The 23801-nt window shown below is 39.5% G+C and overlaps 1 protein-coding gene across 1 annotated transcript; it reads left to right on the top strand.

Moving 5' to 3' along the window:
- Positions 1-3859: 3859 nt before the first annotated feature.
- Positions 3860-8068, top strand: LOC121313310 (endothelin-1-like). The gene is made up of 5 exons (XM_041245708.1): positions 3860-4211; positions 4623-4773; positions 5343-5501; positions 5781-5888; positions 6525-8068. Exons 1-5 carry the CDS (start codon positions 4151-4153, stop codon positions 6661-6663), a joined length of 618 nt encoding a protein of 205 aa, XP_041101642.1. The 5' UTR covers positions 3860-4150; the 3' UTR covers positions 6664-8068.
- The last annotated feature ends 15733 nt before the right edge of the window (positions 8069-23801 follow it).

Raw genomic sequence — 23801 nt, 5'->3', positions numbered from 1 at the left:
GGAACTAGGGGGCATGCTATTCATGTGCACATGAGACTCAACTAAAAAAAAATCACCTGCCACGGGTTTGTACACCACCCCGAAGCCAGATGGCGGGCGTTGCCCAAAAGGTGTTTTATAACGGGATTTCCCATAGACATTTTTCAGGGTGCTATATTTCAGGTTTCGGGGGTTCCCGAGCCTTGAAAATCAGTACGCGGTCCACCTCGGGGTCCCTGTTGATCCCTCCAAACAATGTGTCCCCAGCTGGAAAGGACCCCTTTTTTTTTCCAACCTGGAACTCAAAAGCTATTGAAAATCCAACCTGGACATGCCATCATGCTGAAAATGTAGCATTTGAAAACAGATGGCTCCCTGTGAAAGAGATGCCCCAGACATGACCCTTGGAAGTTCAACCTGGGTTCGAAGCCCCGGGGCCATTGAGATATGACCCCGAGAAGAGTAATTTTTGGACATTTTTGACGGGGCATCTCTCGGGTTCTGTGGAGGTTAGGAACTTGATCTTTTTTGTGGCGGGGCTCCACGTCACCGTTTTCACACTTCTATGTGCCAGGATGACTCTGTTTTTTTGTGTCACAATGTTTTTTTCGTCACAACTCGAGTTTTTGGGTGAACCACTGTGTCATTGGAGTGATTCTAGTCTATATCACTTTCAATGGTGGTTCTGCGTGCTCGGGTTCAAGAGATATGCATGAAAATGTGTTTTTCAACCCTGCCATAGACATGAATGAGGCTGGACGTCCTGAAATATTTTTTGCAAAAAATTGCTACAAATTCATGGCATGTTACATTCAGGCTGGTCCCGAGTGTAGAACCCTTCGAACGGTGGTTGTAGGTGCTCTGGGTCTAGAGATATGACTGAAAATGTGTTTTTAAAACTGCCATAGACATGAATGGGCTGAACACCCTGAATATTTTTTTTTGCAAAGAATTGCTACAAAACTGGGCTTGTTACATTCAGCATGGTCCCCTGAGTGTATAACATTTGAATGGTGGTTCTAGGTGCTTCTGTTCCAGAAATATGCACTAAAAGTGATGGCTAGGTGTGTGCGTGCAGGGGTTGCTTAGCGGTGTGTAGTGTGCAAGGGCTACATGGTAGTGTGTGCATGCAGGGGTTGCATGGTGGTGTGAGCGTGCAGGGGTTGCATGGTGGGTGATACGAGCAGGGTGTGCATTCAGGGGTTGCATGGTGGTGTAAGCTTAGAAACTCGGCTGTCAGCTGATTCCCAAAAACTGGGCTGAATTAGAAAATTATCTAAAAACCAAAGCGGCCCAGAATTTGTGACGTTATCTGAAAAGCAAAGCGGCCCAGAATTTGTGACGTTATCTGAAAAGCAAAGTGGCCCAGAATTTGGGATGTAAATGAAAACAGGAGCAGTCTATATTTAAAACTGTGATTGCATTAGAGATAAACTAATGTATCCTGTAACAAAACTGCAATAGTGTATATATTTGATATTAAAATACATCATGCAAACGATTACAGATATATGCTATTTGAAAGAAAAAAGTACACCACTACAGAAAAAAACAATTCTTACATTCGTGTATAACATGATAATTCATATAAAGTAATAACCCATAGTTTGTTATAGTAGTACAGCAAAATACCACATTAGAATATAATTGAAAGGTTGCGGAAAGCAGATCTCTCACTCTTTCTCTGATCGCAATGTTTAAAAAAATGCCTGCAAGCTTTTAACACTCGTGTGACGACATATTCATGTGACAGACATGGACCAATCAAAACGCGAGACTGTTATGCGGCTCCATCCCAAAAACCGGGCCTTTGTCATACCTCATTATTTTGCAATGCCTGACACTCACTGGCTCGTTAGTTAAAAGAATTTTAAAAAATGTTTGTATTTATCCAGGCACACTGTGTTTATTCATTTAAAAAAGGGAAACCCAGGAACGAACAGAAATGCAGCACTCTGACTGAAACACTTCACAGCATGTTGACGCAGAGCAGTGTTGCCAGGTCCCCAAAAGATTGAACTGTGTTCATGTTTGCAGTATTGTTTGGATACAGTACCAGCATTAGTATTTAAATAAAGGGACTGCGCTGTAATTCGGCTGCTGTCTTCGAGCTTCCATGTTGACAGTGACGTGTGGGAGAGCTGTATTGCAGCTTGTAGTATTTATCAAATTTAAACTGGGTATCTTACGAGATATTTTGATTGTAGTTTTTTTAATACATAGGCCTACGTGTTAGTAATAAGTGTGCTTTCAGTTAAAACGAATAGTTGGGGTATTTTTTAAGTGACTGGGCTATAAACCCAGCAGAAATCTAGCAAACTTGACGCAGAGTGGACATGAGATGAGTGTCAGAACAGCAACTACAGTGACAGCCAAATAGTCCACAACAATAAGCTACAAATAAACCTATTTGAAATACAGACTTAAAGGAAAAAGTAGCTCACAGATATTTTATGCAGGTTCCATTTCTAGTCATTTTACTCTCACAATCACTGCAACTAATCATTACCCCGCCCCCAGCTCTTCGGGGGGAAACAGTAAAAGATAAGTTTTAAAAATATATGTAAATAGAAATGGCAGTTGTCCCGTTTTTGCATTTTGAAAAGGTGGTTACCCTAAGTTGATAAAAGTAACATAACTGATGGGACAATCCGTGCAATGGCTGTTTTGTTCATGTTTAACATGTGTTCACATATATAAAGGTGTAGTCACAAATGTCATTGCGATACAGAGGAGTTGCAGTAAACATCATTTTGTCTTAACATTGTTTCAAGCTGAATCCGGGAAACTAAGCCAAAAGTTATTAGATTTTGCAACTGCTGTACAACAAAGATGATACAGTGCAACTAACAATGTATGTGTTTTTATTAGTGAATTGTTATCCTTTTACGGCTTATTGTAACACATCCTATTAGAACACCTAACACTTTAACGTTATCGGAGTGAGAGTCTAATTTGACATTTATCTAAAAAAAATGACACCCAAAGATTCTTTACATTTTTCTATGCAAAGTACATTTTGGTTTTCTATAGTGTTTATTTACACAGCTATTTTGGACATATTTCTTTGGAGATCTCCGCATGGCGGGTAGTCACAGACTGTGGAGGTGGAATCATACAGATCATTTTTGGACCGCTACTGTTTACCACAAGCGTGGGTATATCTAGCGTGGGATACATTTTTGTTTTCCTCTTAAGTGTAATACAGTGCTTACTGGAACTAGTTTTGAATGCGGCTTTGCTTACATTCTAAAGCAGTGCTGCACTGTTGAGAATCAGGGCGGAGTTGTGTTTCGTTAGCTCAAACACTACTTTAAAATACCTGAAATAATGCCAGATTTCTGTTTGTTTTGATTTTAACCCCGATTTCCTTAAGAATGAGTTTAGTCAAGTTGCCAGGTACAAATCTGCCTGTCTAATATCTAAATTCCAGCAGATTTCATCCTAGAGAGATGTGCAACTAGGCTGCAAATTGACAGACTGAGCTCAGGGGTTCAAAATGGATCCGCGTTGAGCACAGTTGTTGTAAATTAACGTAAAGATCGGCCAGGTAAATTGTTATTTGTTGACCTTTTACGACATTGCTTTATTAACACGGTATGTGGTTCCCAAGTTATTCGCTGCTAGTCACCACCAAGTTTAGCAGCTTTGCATTAAAAAAGTTCGCCAAGCTTGTCTAGAAATGTATGAACATTCCTTTAAGTAAATTTGGAAGACTGGTGCTTGGTTACTTGCAAACGCTCCCTCTGCTGTTAAAGACGGGTAACAGGTAAGTTCTACCGAAGCTCAACTCTGGTGAAGCCCAGCCCCTACTGTCAGTTGGCGTCTCCATCCCTCTGAAGTCCTGGAGAGATTTACTTACCCTTATCTCAGTCTGCACGTTGCTTGATGGTGACTAATAACAAATAACATTGTCTCATAATAAACCAGAAGTCAATGCTGTTTACACGCGTCTTGGGGGATTCAATATAAAAGGAGAGCTTGTAGAGCTAGAATCACTCCAACCAGGATAGATTGATAGAAACATTATTGATCTTGAAGCACAGAACCCATGCTTTTTTTTTTCTTCTTCGCATTTTCTTCGGGTTTTAAAACATCGTGACTATTTTGTGGAAACGACGTTATTGAATTGGAAGACTTTTTAATTTGAAGAATTTTAATTTATTTCAAAATGGAATTACACGTGTTTTTTTCACTAATGTTTGTGATCTATTCTGGACTTGTAGATGCAGGTTTGTTTAACTAATTAACCTTTTTTTTTGTTTTCTTTTTTTCTATATATACTAGTAGTAATCTAATACAAGACCCGATTGTGAATATTAACACTAATATTTGACTACATAGCCTAGTGGTATGATAAGTTAATAAATGCATCAAAAGTATTATGAAATGTTTGAGCAGATTTTGAATCTATTGTAAATTAGATCAGATTGTAAATATTACAGTTAAACCATTTAAAAACGATTAAAGTTAATAAAACATTATAATGTCTTCAGGTATGGAGGGTAACGTCTTGAAATAAAAATGAGGATTGTGGTGCATTTGTGTACACTACAAAGTTTCAAAAGCGAGCCTGCATCTGCCCTTCGGCATTCCTTAAATTATTATCTTGGTGATTAATTTTCCATTTCTTGCATTTCCAGTTGCCTCGGCTGTCTCGATCTCTGAGTTCCCGACTGTTTCCAGTGCCCCCTTGCGACATGTCAGGTCAAAACGCTGCTCCTGCTCTTCTTTCTTAGACAAGGAGTGCGTCTACTTCTGTCACCTAGACATCATCTGGATCAACACACCAGAGTAAGTGTCCAGTAAATTCATGTTTTCCAGGTTTGGGGAGTACAAATGGTGAAAAAGCATCAGAGTAGGACAGTATACTTAAAAAAGGAATACTTAAAATGAAAACAGCAGCAATGGTTGTAATGGCACGTAATCTTTTTAGTCTACTTACACAAAAGAACATGTTCTTAACCGCCTGATGATCAATGCTTAATTATATTACATCAAAACAAAAACAGTAGTATCCCCATAACGTTTTTTTTTTTTTTTTTTTACCAAGCATTATCGCTTCACAGTTTACACTCTTTATTGACAGACTAGAACTTGGCAATAACACAACAGATAAGGCCGTTCAGCACAAGCAATCGTTTGTTATCTTTAATTGTGTATATACACAGTGGCTCATACATGCCCAAGAACTTTAGTACATTTCCAAAGAAAAGTGGAATGCCAGAAGGTATATTAATAGATTCAGCCAACTGACCTTTTGTATTCTGCTGTATTGAACCAATATATTGTAACAAGCCACTAGATTATGTTTCCCCTGTACCTAAAATGTAAATAATTAAACATGTGTGTTGTCTTTGCAGACGAACTGTCTCCTACGGACTTGGAAGCCCTCCAAGAAGAAAGCGGTCGCTTCAGGAATCTGTTTTGGACACGCTGGTAGATACACGCCCAAGATGCAAATGCTCAAATATGAAGGACAATAAGTGTCTGGATTTGTGTCAGCCTAAAACAGACTTAAGGTATTTTATTTTATTCTATTTTTGAACATCAAATTAAAGTAAAAAAAAAAGTAAACATATTAAGTACATACGTGTACGATTTAACCATATGTAGCTTATCAGAGGGTCTGTAAAATGGTTTGTATTGTTTTTTTACCTAAAAAAAAGGTTGTAGTTTTCTAAACACAGTCTTGTACATTTTTTATAGTCAGTACAGTTTGTAAAGTTACAACCTGGAGGCAGTTTTATGGCCTATATAGTTTCTTTTAACTTATCCTGTCTCTCTGTTTTTATCTTTAGAATGCCACCCCCACAAGAGAAGTTGGAAAACTTCAGAGAAATAAGCACAGGTTGTGCAGGAAAGCAATGCATACATAATCTGGCAGCCAACAAGAGGAAAATTAAAAGGTATTAAGATCTAACATTAGAACACCACCCACCCCGACATCTAACAAGATGAAATTGTAAATAAAAAGTGTCCATAAATTCACAATGCAGCATTCAATACATAAGAAAAACAACTTCACTTTAGCAAAAAGTGCATTGAATTGGTGTAAATAGCTGAAGCTTTATAAACTGGAACTGGAGATAAGCAGGCTGTACTATTCTGTGTTTGAAAGAACAAATAAATAAATAAAAAAAGTACGAATTACAGAGCTATAGTCACAAAACGTCTTTAAAAGACTATATTATATTTGAACCCCCTTGTTTAACATGTGCACCCCATTAGTTGAAGTTGGGTTCATGTTTTTAATAGTACTCTGTTGTACCCCAGATAATTGCCTCATCTTTTGCTAGCTACAAAAGAGGAATCAGAAATCAAGGCTAATAATCCATCCAATATATGTTTCCAGCTAGAGAAATGACTATCTGTATGCCACTAGAGAAATATATATATATATATATATATATATATATATATATATATATATATATATATATATATATATATATATATATATAGATATATATAATATAATTTTTCTTTGATAACACAACCATTATCATTATTTTACTAGTGCCACCTTTTTATTATTCATGCAGGCTAAAGTACAGAAGCCACAGCAGCACCCTGGCATTGACTGCGAGTGCCAAACTGAAGACCAGGCTTTTATTAGAGAAGTGGAGGAAAGGCTGGAGTAACAGGTCTAAAATGTGGGAGAGTCTGATGGCAGCTTCCTAAAACCACTGGGACAGCCATGTCTGGAGAGAGGTCTCAGTCGGAACAGAGTAGCCTTCCTTTCTGGCAAGAGACCATGGATAATTGTTTAAAGTTTCTGTAGCAGAAGGATATATGACAGGAGCATCTTGCCAGCATCCCGGGGAAACGGATTGGAGTGCTAAATCTACACCTGGAGTGAGGTGGACTAGGGGAAATCCCTTTAAAAGATATTGCTGCTAGAATGTTATACTCAGGCATCTGCCACGTGGTGGCTTTTCAGTGTGACACATTACCAGAATTGATGGATATGAACTGGGTACTGGAGGCACAACCTCTCTTGCACCACATGAAGAATCTGCTAAATGCGTGACTTTCCTGATCAGACATTTCCCATATAACATGCCTACCTCTTTCACCCTTGTCTATGCATAAGTGCCCCTGCTTGCAGCGTGCTTCAGCTGCTTCTGTGGGACCTTTCCTTCACCCTGCAGTTTAGTTACTGACAAATCTATGCATTTGATAACAGTATTAGTACTCACACTGAGAGAAAACATTTTGTGTTTGTAGATAATAACTAAAAGTCACAGTTCAACCAAGAGCAATCAGCACATTGATCTTACCGAATTTGGACAACATTGAAACACATGCAGTTTGCAAACATGACTGATATTTCACTAAGAACTGTCAAAAGTCATGTCTCTATGGGCCAGTCTGGAGAATTGGCTTTTTCCACTCCCAGCTGTCCTGAATGAATTATATCCAGAACACTTTGTAGGCCTTGTAACCTGCTGTCCAGGCTGTCCATGATGTTATGTTATATATTCCAATTTTTATTTGTGCAACCCCTGTGCATGCCTTGCTGTTACAGGAGTGTTAACAAACAATGTATGGGCACGTTTGAGACCTTAAATAAACCTTACAAGTTTGTTTGTTCATTGTTTTGTTAAATGAACCAATCCGTTTTTACTTATACAGACTATGGAACAGATTTTGATCACTCTGTCACAAAGTGGAGTCTGTTTTAATGATCTTAACTGTGGTAGATCTAAACACTGGCATTTATCCTGCTGGGGTGACTTATTAACATTACTACATACAATAAAAATACAGTGAAATGACAGCCACAGAAAGTCAGGTTTCAAAACATCAGTGTGGTGTTAAAATCGACCACTGTTTAGATCAATGAAGTAGACCCAAAGTCTTATTCAAGAGCTTATCTAGCTAGCCATTGTCTTGCTAAAAATGTTGTTGTATATATATTGTATATAAATATTTATATATAAAAAAGTGGTATGTTATTGAAATGTATATGGCTTTTAGTATGATTTAACTGTGTTAAAGTTGTGTTTAATACAGGCCATATTGGTCTATGATCTTGCTATGTGTATTTCTTTACAAAACATTTACAAATGCTGTTGTACCCAAAGGGGAAAATCTCTTTGGAAATAAATAATGAAATACATTTTCTGAATTTCTGTTTTGGTCATTACTAAGAGGATGACAACGTCAGCATTTCCAATCCAGGTCTTTGTTCCAACCATGTCCATAATTATAAAATGGAACCATTTAATCCCCTGACAAAGCCCTAAAGCACTTCATGATTTAATTATACCAATTAACCCTGGAATGGAATGGCACTGCAGGAGCGGAGCTGCCTACTACCCCTGTTGTAAACCACACCTTTTTAGTGCATGTTTGCATTACAAATAAAACAGCAGAGCAGACAGCTGAAGACAGGCTGTGCATGTACAACCTATAACTGGCACTGGCAGAAACTTTGATCTTTTCCTCTGTGTGGGGTCATTACCAGCGATCCTTTGATTCCATGACCTAGGTCAGGTGTGAAACAGCCTCATTAAAGTTCTCTGTAGCCTGGCAGGGGCTGCTACCTATAAAACACACCAGCCAATGACTTGTTGACGTTTGGTCTGATACAAAAAGAACACATGACACATGAGTTTGTAGACTTAAAGTTAAATCCAAGAGTCTGTGCAGAGCTGAAAGGAATTTTAGTTAAGGCTAAGTCCCCTTTCCATGAGGGAAAAAGAACACCTCATTTTGGCTGCAGCTTGGATCTTTTTCACAATTACACAATTCATCAACTGTGCTGGTGACAGGGAGATTGTTTTATCCTACCTGTTTGGGCGTTCTGAAGTAAAACTTATTATAGCCAGGTCCACAGAAGAAATACTTTTCCTAAACACTAGCCTGACGAGTTTCACATGTTTCAATAAACAATTCCAGTCCGCTTGTGTGGTGTTCAACAACTCAAGGTTAACCATTTTCAAATAAAATCCAGTAAATAGAAAGCCTGGGCCATCTTGGATCCTCTATGCGTGCATTAGCACTTTATTATTGATTTTTTTTATTTTGTGTTTGTTCACTTGTATAGGTTTTGTTTCTTTCATCACAATACTTTTTATATTTCACAGTGCATTACTTATGATTGGGTGCGTGATGTTTTGCTTTTATATTTGTCAGAGCTTAGAACTTGTCCATGTGGCACCTGTAACATATTAATTGCGACTGCTGGTTATCTTTAGAGCTCTTAGAAGCTGACTGAAAAAAATACCTGTGTAGCAATTCATTGTGTAGATAGAAAGAATTTTGAAACACACACACAATGATATGAACAGCAGTTGAACTAAATGCGGCTGTCTTTTTAATTATGTATTAATCCTGATTATGTCCTCAAGGAAATATATAATAAAGAAACTTTGCGTAAGGGGTTCAACTAGAGGCCATATTTCCAATGGTGTGATGATGTTATTTAGTTCCAATAATTATATCATAACCCTATGTTGACACATTTATCCCCATAAAATATCTATTTTAAATATGCAGATATGTATTTTCAACTTATGTATGCATCTTGTGTTTTCCCATTGGAATTACCTGGCTTGCTCCGCTGCATCATAAAAGCAGTTATTAACATTAGTACCCTAACGCTAACCCTTGAATCACGTTTAACAATTCCTGTGCAGATTACTTTTGCACAGCGTTTCTTATGGTATTATGGTACCAATCACCAGTATGTGAGATTTCCCTGACTTTCAAACAGCTTTTCCAGTATCTCAGTAATTGCACTGAATTGAACTTCCGAATCCTGTTGTGTGCTTGTAAGAGGGATGATCCTGTCTGCTGACCCAGAAGCAAGGCAAGGTTATTTTTAGTCCTTTTATTATGAATGGTCAAGAGTGCTATTGGTTTTGTCAACCACGAGAGGGGTTTGAAACTTTGGTAATCTCCCTCCCCCACCACCACCATTCAAATCATGAACAAAGAGCCTTTTATCACAGTAAACGATGTTAATGTGAATTCCTCGAGATGTATGCCAGTCCATAGATTAATACAACAGTTCCCTAACTGACGTGCAGGTTGACTATTTGTGAAGAGCTGAGATATCAAAGGCCTACTGGAAGCCATTATAGCAGCACAGTATTTTATGTTTGATTTTCAAATGTCCCATTTTTTGTTAAGTATATGGGAAACCACAAAGCAGTACGACATTCAATATATTAACATAAAGTCATTTTACTTGATGAAGCAAAATATGTTAATTCTATAGGGTGACGTAACATTTAAAAGGTAATGCATGCATCTCGCATGCAACATTAATAGGCTACTCCCTCTTGATCAGTGCTGCAGGATTGGCAGTTTTCCAACCACATGTGGTTTGTTTTGAAAGCATCTTGCCACTGATCAACACAAAAACAGTCCATAATGTCAAAGTAAAAAATCAAATCTACAAATTGTTCTAAATTAATTACAAATATAAAACAGAAAATAATTGATTGCATAAGTATTCGCCCCTTGAGTCAATATTTGGTAGAGGCACCTTTGGCAGCAATTACAGCCATGAGTCTATTTGAATAAGTCTCTACCAGCTTTGCACATCTGGACACTGCAATTTTTGCCCGTTCTTCTTTGCAAAATTGCTCAAGCTCTGGATGGGGACCTTTAGTGAACAGCAATTTTCAACTCTTTCCACATAATCTCAGTTGGATTGAGGTCCAGGCTTTGACTGGGCCACTGCAGGACATCGACCTTTTTGTTTTTAAGCCACTCCAGTGTGGCTTTGGCTGTATGTCTGGGGTCATTGTCCTGCTGGAAGATGAATCTTCTCCCGTCCCAGGTCTCTTGCAGACTTCAGCAGGTTTTCCTCCAAGATTTCTCTGTACTTTGCTGCATCCATTTTACCGTCTATCTTCACACGCTTTCCAGGCACTGACACAGAGAAGCATCCCCATAGTATGATGCTGCTACCACCATGCTTCAAGGTAGGAATGGTATTCTCAGGATGATGAGTGATGTTAGGCTTGCGCCAAACAATGCTTAGCATTGAGGCCAAAAAACTCTCTTTTGGTCTCATCAGACCATAGAATATTCTTCCACTTGGTCTCAGAGTCTCCCACATGCCTTCTGGCAAACTCTAGCCAAGATTTGATGTTTTGAGTTTTTTTTCAACAATGGGTTTCTTTTTGCCACTCTCCCATAAAGGCTAGTTTTGTGAAGCACCCAGGCTTTTGTTGCCATATGCACAGTGTCTCCCAGCTCACGTGGAAGACTGTAACTCCTTTAGAGTTGCCATAGGCATTGGTGCTTTTGAAGAACCTTATTCCGGATTTGCTTTGAATGTTCCTTCTTCTTCATGGTGTAGTTGTTGTTAGGAAATGTACTAACCAACTGTGGGACCTCCCAGAGACACATGTATTTAACCTGAAATCATGTTTAACACCTTAATTGCACACAGGTGGACTCCATTCAACTAATTATGTGACTTCTAAAGACTATTGGTTGCACCAGAGCATATTTAGGTGTGTCATAGCAAAGGGGGTGAATACTCATGCAATCAATTATTTTCTGTCTTATATTTGTAATTAATTTAGAACAATTTGTAAATTGTATTTTTCATTACATTATGGACCTTTTTTTTGTTGATCAGTGGTAAAAACTCCTAACTAAATCCATTTTGATTCCATGTTTTGTAATACAATAAAATGTGGAAAAGTCCAAGAGGGGTGAATACTTTTGAGAGCCACTATATATATATATATATATATATATATATATATATATATATATATATATATATATATATATATATATATATATATATATATATATATTAAGTGTGTGGTTTTTGGCTGGTTTAAAAAATACAATTTGACTGCTTTTTGGTGGCTTTGAAAAAATATGCCTTTAATTAACCTCCCCCAGCAAATTCAGAGGCGCAGGAAAAATATAGACACACATTCCTGCCCATTGGCACCTCATTCCTCTCCCTCCAAATCATAGTTTAACATATACTTTTTTCCCCCTACAAATCTACAATGTTACCCCCAGGGTACAAAGTACCATACTAAGCCAGTTGCAAGGGCAATCGGTCATTCCAATCCCTGGGTCTCTGCACCGACCAAAACAAAGAAGCTTTAAACCTGTGTTTATGTCTACAATCTTTTACTGTCTTCTTCATCAGCATTTATACAAAAAAATGTTAGCTTTCTTAAAGTAGTACTGTAGTATGTAATATAAGTTCCTAATGTTCATTCATTGCATCACAAAAACTGCTGACTTAATCGGGCAATTTGTACAGGAATCAGGAGATGTGTGTAACTCTTCACTGTATAGATATCACTGTATCGGTGCCCTTACAGTGAAATGAGAGAAGTTGGGAGCTACATAAGCACTTTCATTATAAACTGGTAAAGATTCTTAAGTGCCGCCATGTTCCACCTTGACTACACCAGTGGCTATAGCTTATATGGAAGTGATGCTGGTTCTTTAAGTGGAAATCAGTGGTATGGCTGATAAATAATCATAGAGCTTGTGGCAGTTTGAGTCCCATTATAATCTGGCTGGAGCATTTTAATGTACAGAAGTCAAAATAAGCAGAGCGTGGCATTAAGAGAATAATAATGGCAACTTTTACAAACTCAAATACTTGTGCAGTTACACATCAGAAAATGTTGTATGCATAGGGGGAAAAAAAACAAGAAAATGTTTCTATTGAAAAGTTATATTTGGATGACAAACTATTATTTTATTTTAGCACCTTTCAAAAGGATTTGATGTAAAAATACCACAATAGTTTTAAAATTGCACATTTATCATTTTTATGTTTGCATTTCCTTGACAAGCCATAATAAAATGCAAGCCATAATCCAAGCTGTGCTGTAGGTTATATAAAATAAGTTTAACTTTATAATGAGAACATCATGTATTTATTTTGCTCTAATCTCTAATTATGAATACAATTCTCTTGCAAAGACCAAACTAGATTTTCACTTGGCATGCATTAATAGTCTGCTACACTTTCCATGTCATTTCACCAAAGCAATGTCTTTAGGGTAAAAGCATGTTACTGACTGCAGACCATGGACCAGCTCCTCAGAGGAAAAAATGTGTCTCCAGGTGAAATGATGTGCAAAACACATGTCATTTAAAGCTGCTTGCTGTTTAAAAGGTGGGCCGCGCGAGCAATGACATTCTATGTATTTTTTAAAACATATATAATAAAGAAAAGCAAAAATAAAATACAAATAAAAAAAGAACAATTTAGATTAAGTTTATTTACAGTGTTACTGGTTTAAAACATTTTTTCATCTGTCTTATTTTGTAAGGAGTGCTAATAGTGGGCTGCAGTGGTAATGCAGCTGAACAGGTGGGCCTCAGGTAAAAAAAAAAAAAAGTTTGGCAGACCTGTACAGTGTCAAGATGAGAACAAGTTCTGAAAGATCATTTGCATATCTTGTCCTATGACTCAACCCAGATGTCTTTGTTGGTAATTTTGAACTGATAATCATGTATGCAATTTAAAGGAGCCTCTTTATGAACTATCAAAAGGTTTTTAGGGAAAATCCCCAGATAAACTACAGTAGTTTAAGATTTCAGATTGCAACTATACTGGGTTAACAGTAATACGGTTCCTTGAGTCCTAGGCACTTATTTTCGAATCATGGATTTATCTCGGTTCCTACAGTAATATTTTATTAGCAGTGTTCTGTATACAAAACAATTACTACAGCCCTTTTACTCATAGATCCTTCAATAAGAAGAAAATTAAAATTATTATAGAGATAATACTGTATGTGATGTTTCATTTTTCTTTTAAAAAAAATACTTTGGTTTGTGTTAGCTAATGCTGGCCACATGTAAATTCCCTTAGTAAAAGGGAAGGCTTGGCAGGGCAACTTCTTGTACCACATAGAGTACCCCATGTATGAAGTCTCTGATCACTGGGGATTCCGGAAGGAGTCGCATTGGCACTGGCACTCCTGACGGTTAGGCAAACCTGGCAGGGAGTGTTTCATCTCATCTTACTATGCCCTACCAGCCAGACACCTGGTGAGTTCAGGCAGCTGCAGGGGTGGCCTTTGTCATCCAGAGGCCGGTAGATCGCTGACATCCGCTCTCGATTTCCTGGGTGTAAAAGAGGAAATTGGGTTGGTTGTGGGATTGGAAGACATCCACGGAACCTTCATTTCTTCTGAGCTATGTAGGGAATTGCTGCAGTGAGGGAATCTTGTACTGAAGATGCTATCTTTCTAACAAGTGGTCCTGAGTACTTTGTGCCCTAAACGGCATTGAATGCAGTGTGAGCAGGGGCACTGACCTCAATACTACAAATCTCTATCTTCATCTGTTTTTATTATCAGGGCAACTGGCTAGTTTTCTTTTTTCATATATTTACAAACCATTGAAACCATTCTTTGGTATAAACTATATATATATATATATATATATATATATATATATATATATATATATATATATATATTTAGAGAAGCCCACAGGAAAGGCAAAATAAATATCTGTTGCCTTTGACCAATGTGTGGTTTTAAATAAATCTTCCCTTCACCTCAATGCCACATATAGAATTGCTTGCTCACAGATATTGGTCATAGTATATTTCCAGTTTCTGTGAAATACATGGCTTTGGGTTATCAACTAATATTTCAGTTAAAAGAAAAGAAAGGACAAAAGCTGGATTCCTGGCTATGTGTCTTTTGAAAACAGTTATTTAAAGCTTTAGTGTGACTTTAAATACATTTACAATTAATAGAACTGATGCATGTTTCCTTTTTATCCTCTGTTCAGCAGTGATGGATGGTTACTGCCAACTTGAAATGACTCCCCAGTGGCATTTAGGTGTAAACATGATTTCGTTAAAACTTTTAAAAGATCTCAACGGACCATGAATAAATCGCCTTTTCTTTTTGAAAGTTATTGATTGTTGTAAATGTTCATGTTTCTGATTTTTTATTTTTTTATTTGTTTTACAAGGCATTCCTAATTTTCTAATAATTGGCCAGGTTTTAAACTAAGTTTACAAGATAAGTCTAAAACAATTGGTTTAATGTACAACACTTCACTCTGTGGTTCAGTACATTTCATATTAAAAAATAAAATCATTCTTTTCAGGTTGTGCAATGAACAAGCATTCTCTATCGCTCTATTTGGTCAATGTCTGTTTTAGATTTAAAAAAAAAATGTTGTTGTGTTTTTGTAAACAGCCTTATGAAATATTGAATCTGTGTGCGCAGCACATGAAATTCCCAGAAATAGGCTTTGTCTATTAATATTAATGGTTCAGATATGATGGTGTGAGGCGAGAGTGTATTAAATGGAATGTCCAGACAGTAATTTATGTGTACAGAAATAAAATAATTTATTTTTATTCTCTATACACAACAAAAGGATTAAATAACAAAAGAAAACAAAATGGTGTGAGGGAAGGAGTGCAGGGGTGTGATCCAAAACAAACTGTGATGACTCGTCTTTAATTGTCTTCGTGGCGACCCATACATAAACAAAAAAAGACAAAAGAAATGTTAGTGTTTTAAAAATCCCGCTGCACCAAATCAGTCTCTCCCTCCACCCGTTACTCCTCCTATTTTACTTTCGGACCCACCCCGAACACAGTAGTACGTTCCCTTTAGTATGTAATGTCCCGCCTCTGTAGTCAGTGGAACACCAATCCCCAACCGACACGTGTCCTTATCCTTCACTTGACTCCAGTGGCTGGAATTTACATACTCGTACTTCCGCCCCTCACCAAGGTGCCGCCCCTCAAAAGATGACTTTTGCCATGGTCACGAGATCTTGGTAAGGGAAGTCCCGAGTTGGTTTGATGCCATCTACTGTCGGGAGGCTGAATCACAGACCGAAAACCCTTTGACTCATCACATATCCCACCCCTCAGAGTGGAGCCGAAGGAACACTCGGAAACCTCTAACCCTTCCCTTTTCCCTCCCTCCCGGGAAAAAAAATCAGCATTTTGATGTAACTTACCCGCACGATACCTTATTTGAAAGGCGAAGGGTTGGAGCGCCAGGTACCACCGCGTAATCCTAGCGTTTGAATCCTTCATCGTGTCTAACCACTTTAAAGAAGCGTGATCTGTGATGAGTACAAAGGGTCGTCCCAGAAGATAGTATTTTAAAGATTCCACTGCCCATTTCACTGCCAGGCATTCTTTCTCCACTACCGAATACCTCTGTTCTCTGGGCAGTAACTTCCGACTGATGTATAGTATCGGGTGTTCTACACCATCTCTCTCCTGGGACAGAACCGCCCCCAGACCAGTCTGCGATGCATCTGTCTGCAGGACGAACTCTCGGCTGAAATCCGGGCTTATTAATGCTGGGGCCTGACTCAAATTAGTTTTAATAGATTCAAAGGCTGTCTGACACTCTGCACTCCACTTAATTTTATTTGGAGCGTTCTTTTTAGTGAGATCAGTGAGAGGGGCGGCTATAGTGGAAAAGTGTGGAATAAAGCGGCGGTAATAACCAGCCAACCCTAACAGTGATCTCACCTGGGTTTTCGTGGTAGGTACCGGTGAATCCAACAAAGCCTGGACTTTTGAAACCAACGGTTTCACTCTACCCTTACCCATTATGAAACCTAAATATTTAGTTTCTTCTTTTCCAATAGCGCACTTTGCCATGTTCGCTGTGAGCCCCGCCCTCCTCAGAGACTGTAAGACGGCTTCTAATCTAGTCAAATGTTCTCTCCAGGAAGAACTATAAATGACTACATCATCGATATACGCAGCTGCATACTCTCGATGAGGTTGTAAAACCCTGTCCATTAGTCTCTGAAAAGTAGCAGGCGCTCCATGAAGTCCGAACGGCATAGTACAAAATTGAAAAAGACCCTCTGGGGTTGAAAATGCCGTTTTCTCACGAGAGGCTTTCGTTAATGGAATTTGCCAATATCCTTTCGTCAGATCCAGAGTTGAAATAAACCGAGCTTGCCCCAGTTTGTCTAAGAGTTCATCTACTCGAGGCATGGGATATGCATCAAACTTGGAGATAGCATTCACCCTCCTAAAATCGATACATAATCGTAGTGACCCATCTGGCTTGTCTATTGGTACTATTGGGCTACACCACTCACTTCGGGAAGGTTCAATTACCCCAAGTTTCAACATACACTCCACCTCCCTTCGAACAGAATCTCTCCGACTCTCTGGAGTGATAATAGCATGTTCGATCAAATGCGTTCTTCCAGGCACGTTAGAAAACACATCACTGAACATTTTAATTAGATTGCTTACCTCTTCACGCTGATCAGGAGTTAATTGTTCCCCCATCGGGACCTCAATTGCTGACTCTGACTCAATTGAGGGTCCAAAATCCTCTCCCTCCTGTACAGGAGATATAAAATGGACTTCCCGTTCTTTCCACGGTTTCAGGAGATTAACATGATAAATTTGACTTTCTTTCCGACGCCCAGGCTGTCGGATCTCATAATTGACTTTACCAATTGCTCGAATAACCTGAAAGGGACCCTGCCATTTAGCAAACAACTTAGATTCCGATGAGGGCAACAATAACAACACTTTATCTCCAGGTCGAAAGTTCCGAATTCTTGCATTTTTATTGTAGCTTTGTTGCTGCTTCTGCTGTGCCGCTTTGAGATTGTCATGTGCCAATCGACCGACTAATTCTAAGCGATCGCGTAACTGCAACACGTATTTTACTACATTTTTAGACTCCTTTGACTGTTCTTCCCAGCCTTCTCTTATGAGATCCAAGATACCCCGCGGCTGCCGACCGTACAAGAGCTCAAACGGGGAAAACCCCGTTGAGGATTGTGGTACCTCGCGAACTGCAAAGAGCAAGTAGGGAAGCAGTTTAGCCCAATTGCGTTTTTCTTGATCTACAAAGCGGCGCAACATATTTTTCAAAGTCTGATTAAATCGTTCAACAAGCCCATCCGTTTGAGGATGAAAAACTGAGGTTCTAATTGAACGAATTTTCAATAATTTATATAGTTGCTGAATACAGTCTGACATAAAATTAGTGCCCTGATCAGTGAGAATTTCTTTCGGGATTCCCACCCTAGAGAATATTTTTACCAATTCATTCGCTACAGCTACTGCATTCATAGAGCGTAAGGGAACAGCTTCTGGATATCTCGTTGCGTAGTCCACTACTACTAAAATATACCGATATCCTGACTCTGTTCCCTCCAGAGGGCCTACTAAATCTACACCAATCCTTTCAAACGGTACCCCAATAATTGGAAGTGGAACCAGAGGTGCGGGGCGAACTGACTTAGGGGCAGCTAATTGACATTCAGGACACTCCGATACATACTTCCGCACCAGACCATAAACCCCAGGCCAAAAAAACCGGGCCAGAATTCGTTCCTGAGTCTTTTCAGTTCCCAAATGACCTGAAAATGGAATGTCATGCGCCAATCTCATGACTTCTGACTGAAAAGGCCTAGGAACCAATAACTGTTTTACGAGCTGTCCCGTCCCGGGAGCCCGGGTTATTCTATATAATAAGTGCCCAGATACAGAAAAATGCGGAAATACCACCGGTTGTCCTTCCTGCATATCCTTCCCCTCGATATATCTAACCCGTTTCCAAGCATACTGTAACGTGGGATCATTTTGTTGTTCATATCCCAAGTCAATATCTCGGTCCCAATGGTTAGGTACACAGAGAGGAGTGTCTTTTATTACATGACCTTCCACCTCAGTAACCTCGCAGCCCCGGTTACACTGAATACCTACTCCCTTTCCTTGCCGTTTAAGCGATTGGTTTACTTTTGTGTCAGACCCCTCCCCTTGTCGTCTCAGAGTTCCCTCATATTTTTCCACCCGACGCTCTCTTTTTGTTTTTCTTGGGCGGATTTTAGGGTTAAACAGGTCGGATTGCAACGGAAAAATCTCGCCAATTGTTTTCTCCTGTTGCTTTAATTGTCCCCTGGTAGAAACTAAGACCATTTCCCGACCTAAAATACGATCAAAAAACGGCCAGTCTCTTCCCAGGAGAACAGGGTATGGTAAACATTGCGCTACAGCCACTTTAACGCAAGCTGAATAATCACCTACAATAAGTCTAACTTTAGTGGTGGGATAAACCCGAGTTTCTCCATGAATACAGGAGATAGCCACTTTACCCTGTGGCTCCCAGGCTACCCCATCCAAGAGAGCTTGCCGAATCAATGTTTGTGCACACCCAGAGTCCGCAAATGCGTAAGTACTCTTTCCCCCGACCTGTACTCTTAACTGATAAGGGCCCTCCCGACATTCCCCAGTGTTCCTACCTGTTACTGCTGACCAGGATCTTGTCGCCAGGTCCACCTTTATTACTGGACAATTCCTGGCAATGTGTCCAGGCTCATTACATTGGTAGCACACTTGGTTAGGAGGCATCAACGGAGTTAATCTGTCCTGCGAGTCCGCGACCGGCAGGTTAGGGGGATTCTCTCTCGCCCAGGATGGGGCTAACCTCGACCTCCATGGTCTGAAGGTCTGGTTACCCCCTCTGGGCTTCATTGGTTGGTTGGTCCGAGTTAGTTTAGGGGCAGGAGTGGGGTCTGACCCGGCACCTTCGTTTGCGTCTTCGTAGGCCTCCGCCAGGAGGAGGGCATCCTCGAGAGTGGTAGGTCTATTCCTCTTAATCCACTCTCGATTCCCTGGCGGTAGTATAGACGCAAACTGTTCTATAACTATTTTCTGCACCAGTTCTTGGGGTGTATGTTCTTCTGGCCGCAGCCACCGGGTGCACTGATCTAAAAGATATTGTCCCGCAACCCGGGGCCGCATCCCCTTGGACAGCTGGTATTCCCGAAAACGGCGCCGGTATGTTTCCTCCGTGATCCCGAGGCGTGAGAGAATGGCTTCTTTAACTTTAACATAGTCCCCTGCATTCGTGGCCGTCAGGGCTCGATACGCTGCCTGAGCTTCCCCTGTCAGGCAGGGTGCCAATTTCATGGCCCAGTGTTCCCTAGGCCACTCTGCAGCCTCTGCCACTCTCTCAAAAGTAATCAAGAAAGCCTCGGGATCATCTTCCGAGGTCATCTTCTGAAGATTAGGCTGAGCTGCAAACATCCGGGCAACCGCTCTCTCTGATGTTGATATTGATAGTTTTTCCACCAGCTGTCCAAAGAACTGGGCGAGCTGTTCCTGGTGCCGTGTCTCTCTCTCCTCTCGCTTCTCCTCCTGCTCCCTAAACATTGTCAAAACTGTAGCTGGATCCATCCCACTTCTGACACCACGTGTGAGGCGAGAGTGTATTAAATGGAATGTCCAGACAGTAATTTATGTGTACAGAAATAAAATAATTTATTTTTATTCTCTATACACAACAAAAGGATTAAATAACAAAAGAAAACAAAATGGTGTGAGGGAAGGAGTGCAGGGGTGTGATCCAAAACAAACTGTGATGACTCGTCTTTAATTGTCTTCGTGGCGACCCATACATAAACAAAAAAAGACAAAAGAAATGTTAGTGTTTTAAAAATCCCGCTGCACCAAATCAGTCTCTCCCTCCACCCGTTACTCCTCCTATTTTACTTTCGGACCCACCCCGAACACAGTAGTACGTTCCCTTTAGTATGTAATGTCCCGCCTCTGTAGTCAGTGGAACACCAATCCCCAACCGACACGTGTCCTTATCCTTCACTTGACTCCAGTGGCTGGAATTTACATACTCGTACTTCCGCCCCTCACCAAGGTGCCGCCCCTCAAAAGATGACTTTTGCCATGGTCACGAGATCTTGGTAAGGGAAGTCCCGAGTTGGTTTGATGCCATCTACTGTCGGGAGGCTGAATCACAGACCGAAAACCCTTTGACTCATCACAGATGGATATACCACTTTTTCATATAAAAACATTACCTCAAGGCTTAAACACCCACAGACAGGGGAAATGTGTTTTTTATTAACAGTTCTTGCATGAGCATCTTACAAATAGCTATAGAGAATAATGTCCAATATTTCTAATGCAGAAGGAACTTATTTTTGTGGTTTTGTCATTAACTAATAATGTCTCCTCAGTTTATTACTGCCTTAAAGGACGAATGAAGTAGTTAAACAATGCCTTGCAAACTCACTGCAAAACTATGTTAGTTCTAAACACCTTTTAAATTTGCCAAGACTATAATAATTTTTGCTCGGAGGCATCTGGTATGTGGTTGGCTGGTTGGCGTGGCTTCTGGTTGGTAACTCCTGCGGTGCCAGCGTTGGGTCTAAATTTCACAATGGTGAGGCCTGATCAGCAAGAACACTATTTACTGCTTGTTGATGAAATGTATACTCATATACCAATACTTGAGGGATTAAGGCCCAAATCTATAAAAACCAACCGCAAAAAGCCACGTAATGTGCGTGTTCAGTACGGCCGCACTCAGTGTTAAAATAACGACCCATTTTATAAGACTAATTAGGTAAAGCAGGCGATTCTGTAATCAACCAATTTAAATACCCCTCACCGCAATTAGCAGTGGGGAATTACACACCTCTTACAATAAATAACGGGTTTGGGTCAACCCTGCGTGTGTAGGCTACACATTCCAAAAGAAAATGAATGGCACACAAAGACCTCAGCTTAACTCGAATTAACAATACTGCTTGAGCCAGTATTATAAACCATAATTTACAAACTGACTTGATCAGAAGGGTTAAAAATTAACTCTTTTCAAAATGTTATTAAATGTTTCTTTGTCCTTGAAAACGACGTCTCCTTCTTGCTGCAGACAAGTCTCCCACATCACCTTGCCTTGTATATAGCCTACATTCTAACTGCTGCGAATTAATGCCTGTTTTTCAGAGTTCTTAAAATAATCAAGCAAATACGAGGCGCGCAATTACCGGCAGCTTTAATAAATTAGACAGAATATTTAACAGAACTTATTTAGCAAATTCCCCTCCCAATTTTAGCGATTTCGTTCAGAAACGCCTCAGAATTACATATGCATATACAGAATTACATCTGCATCAAGCGCACAGAGATATTGCCCCTGCAAATCTCGTCTTAATTGCGTGTTTGTGCCATTGCGTGTGTTAAATAAATCTCATCCAAGAATTCAGAACCCTCAGCGCCCGTTTTATGGTCATAAATGTGCAATCCTTTGATAAATCTGTGCCTGTTTTGTGTGTACCAATATATTATATTACTACTAAGTTGTATAATCATTTTGCCAAGTAATTAGTCTGAGGTAGTCATTTATAGCAAATGTTGACATATGAATTAAATGGATATACACAGATTATATACATTGTATTTCCAATACAATCTTTTACATTGAACATCAATCAATTTTTATTTTATATAGCGCCTTTCATAGCCTTAACTAAGCATTAATATTGACTTATTTTTAAATGTGAATAAGCTCTCTGTGGTAAAAAATAAAGAGTTTAAAACCTTATACATATGAAGCAAAGGGAGTTTACAGTAAATGTTAATGCTAAAGATAATGCTAATGTGAAAGTTTGTTGATTTATTAGTCTGTTTTGATTGAAAACAGATTGAAAACTGCTGAAACTGTTTTATGAACCGTGGGGCTCCTGAGTGGCGCATCCAGTAAGCACTTGCACAGAGTGCAGGATATCTTCCATAGTCTGGATGTTGCCAGTTCAAGTCCAGGCTATTCCACTACCGACCGAGGATGCTAGCTCCCATGGGGTGGCATAAAATTGCCCAAGCATGGCCTGGGAAGAAGGAGGGCTAGGTCAACTAGGGTGTCCTCAGCTCACCACACACCCACAACCCCTGTGGTCTGGCTGGGCATCAGCGGGCTTGCCTGTAAACTGCCCACGCTGTAGCTCTGGGTGGCTGCATGGTGAGTCTGCAGTGTGTAAAAAAGCAGGCAGCTAACAACATACACTTTGGAGGACAGCATGTGTTTGTCTTTGCCCCTCCCTAGTCAGCACCAGAGTAGTAGTGGTGAGCTGAGCTAAAAAGAATAATCAGACACTACTAAATTGGGGAGAAAATAACAAATTAAACTGATTTACAGATTTCATTTATGAGTTAAAACCTTGCAAATTAGGACCAGTATTACATTTTGGTGTTGAATGCAGAATATTACAGAACAGTTGTTACCTTGCTGAATTAAATCATTAAGATTAGAAGCCAGTTAATACTGACTTCAAAACACACTTCATAGCAATATTTAGTCACTGGTACACGGGATATAAACGGGTCAGTGTAACACGAGTGTTTAAAATGTATATTTGTATTTAGGCACGAGGATTGCACAGCACTTGACATGTAAGTAAAACTAATAATATGTGAGCACAGGGAATTGCACTTTATTAATTCACTTGCAGCTGTACCGCAACTCCAATTGAATGATTGATTAGCAATCGAGTCTCGGTACAGCTGCATAAAAGCTGCATGTTTTCACTCACTTGGGTTGGGTGTTCGGTGAGTGGAGAACGGGATTGTAGACCGAGGTAATAAATAATAAAATAATAACGTAAAGTTAAAATATCTGCTCACCGTGTTTTGTGTAGTGTTAGTCCGCTTTGTTTGTCTCTTTTATTTTGGCGAATGCGCCGTGTCCTGTGTTTTTTTGTTTGTTACAACCGTTTATTTTCTGGCTGTCTGTTCATTTATTAAATGTAGATGGAAACCATTCGCTCAGCTCCACCAAACTCCACCTCTCTCTGTCGTTTTATTTCCTGTTTCTGGTCTGATGTCACCCACTCTGACAGTCTGACCTATTGTAATGTACAAACCCGTTTTTAATATCGCTCTCTGAAAACGATGGTGGATTTACACGTTACAACAAGTCGAAAATAGACCACATTCTAGACTGGTCAAAGGTCATGAATCGTGTTTGTTCAACATGAGCAAATGATTTAATACTGGGAATCTCTTCTTAGAAAGATGGTATTTATTAAGCATG

This window comes from Polyodon spathula, chromosome 3 (assembly GCF_017654505.1).
Source record: "Polyodon spathula isolate WHYD16114869_AA chromosome 3, ASM1765450v1, whole genome shotgun sequence".
Taxonomy (NCBI): domain Eukaryota; kingdom Metazoa; phylum Chordata; class Actinopteri; order Acipenseriformes; family Polyodontidae; genus Polyodon; species Polyodon spathula.
This window is presented reverse-complemented; position numbering and strand designations above follow the sequence as displayed.

Excerpts from the sequence above, each read along its gene's own strand:
- LOC121313310 (XM_041245708.1), top strand. The coding sequence starts at position 4,151 with ATGGAATTACACGTGTTTTTTTCACTAATGTTTGTGATCTATTCTGGA. Across the intron at positions 5,502-5,780 it reads CAGCCTAAAACAGACTTAAG|AATGCCACCCCCACAAGAGA; the intron begins GTATTTTATTTT and ends TTTTATCTTTAG. Across the intron at positions 5,889-6,524 it reads AACAAGAGGAAAATTAAAAG|GCTAAAGTACAGAAGCCACA; the intron begins GTATTAAGATCT and ends TTATTCATGCAG.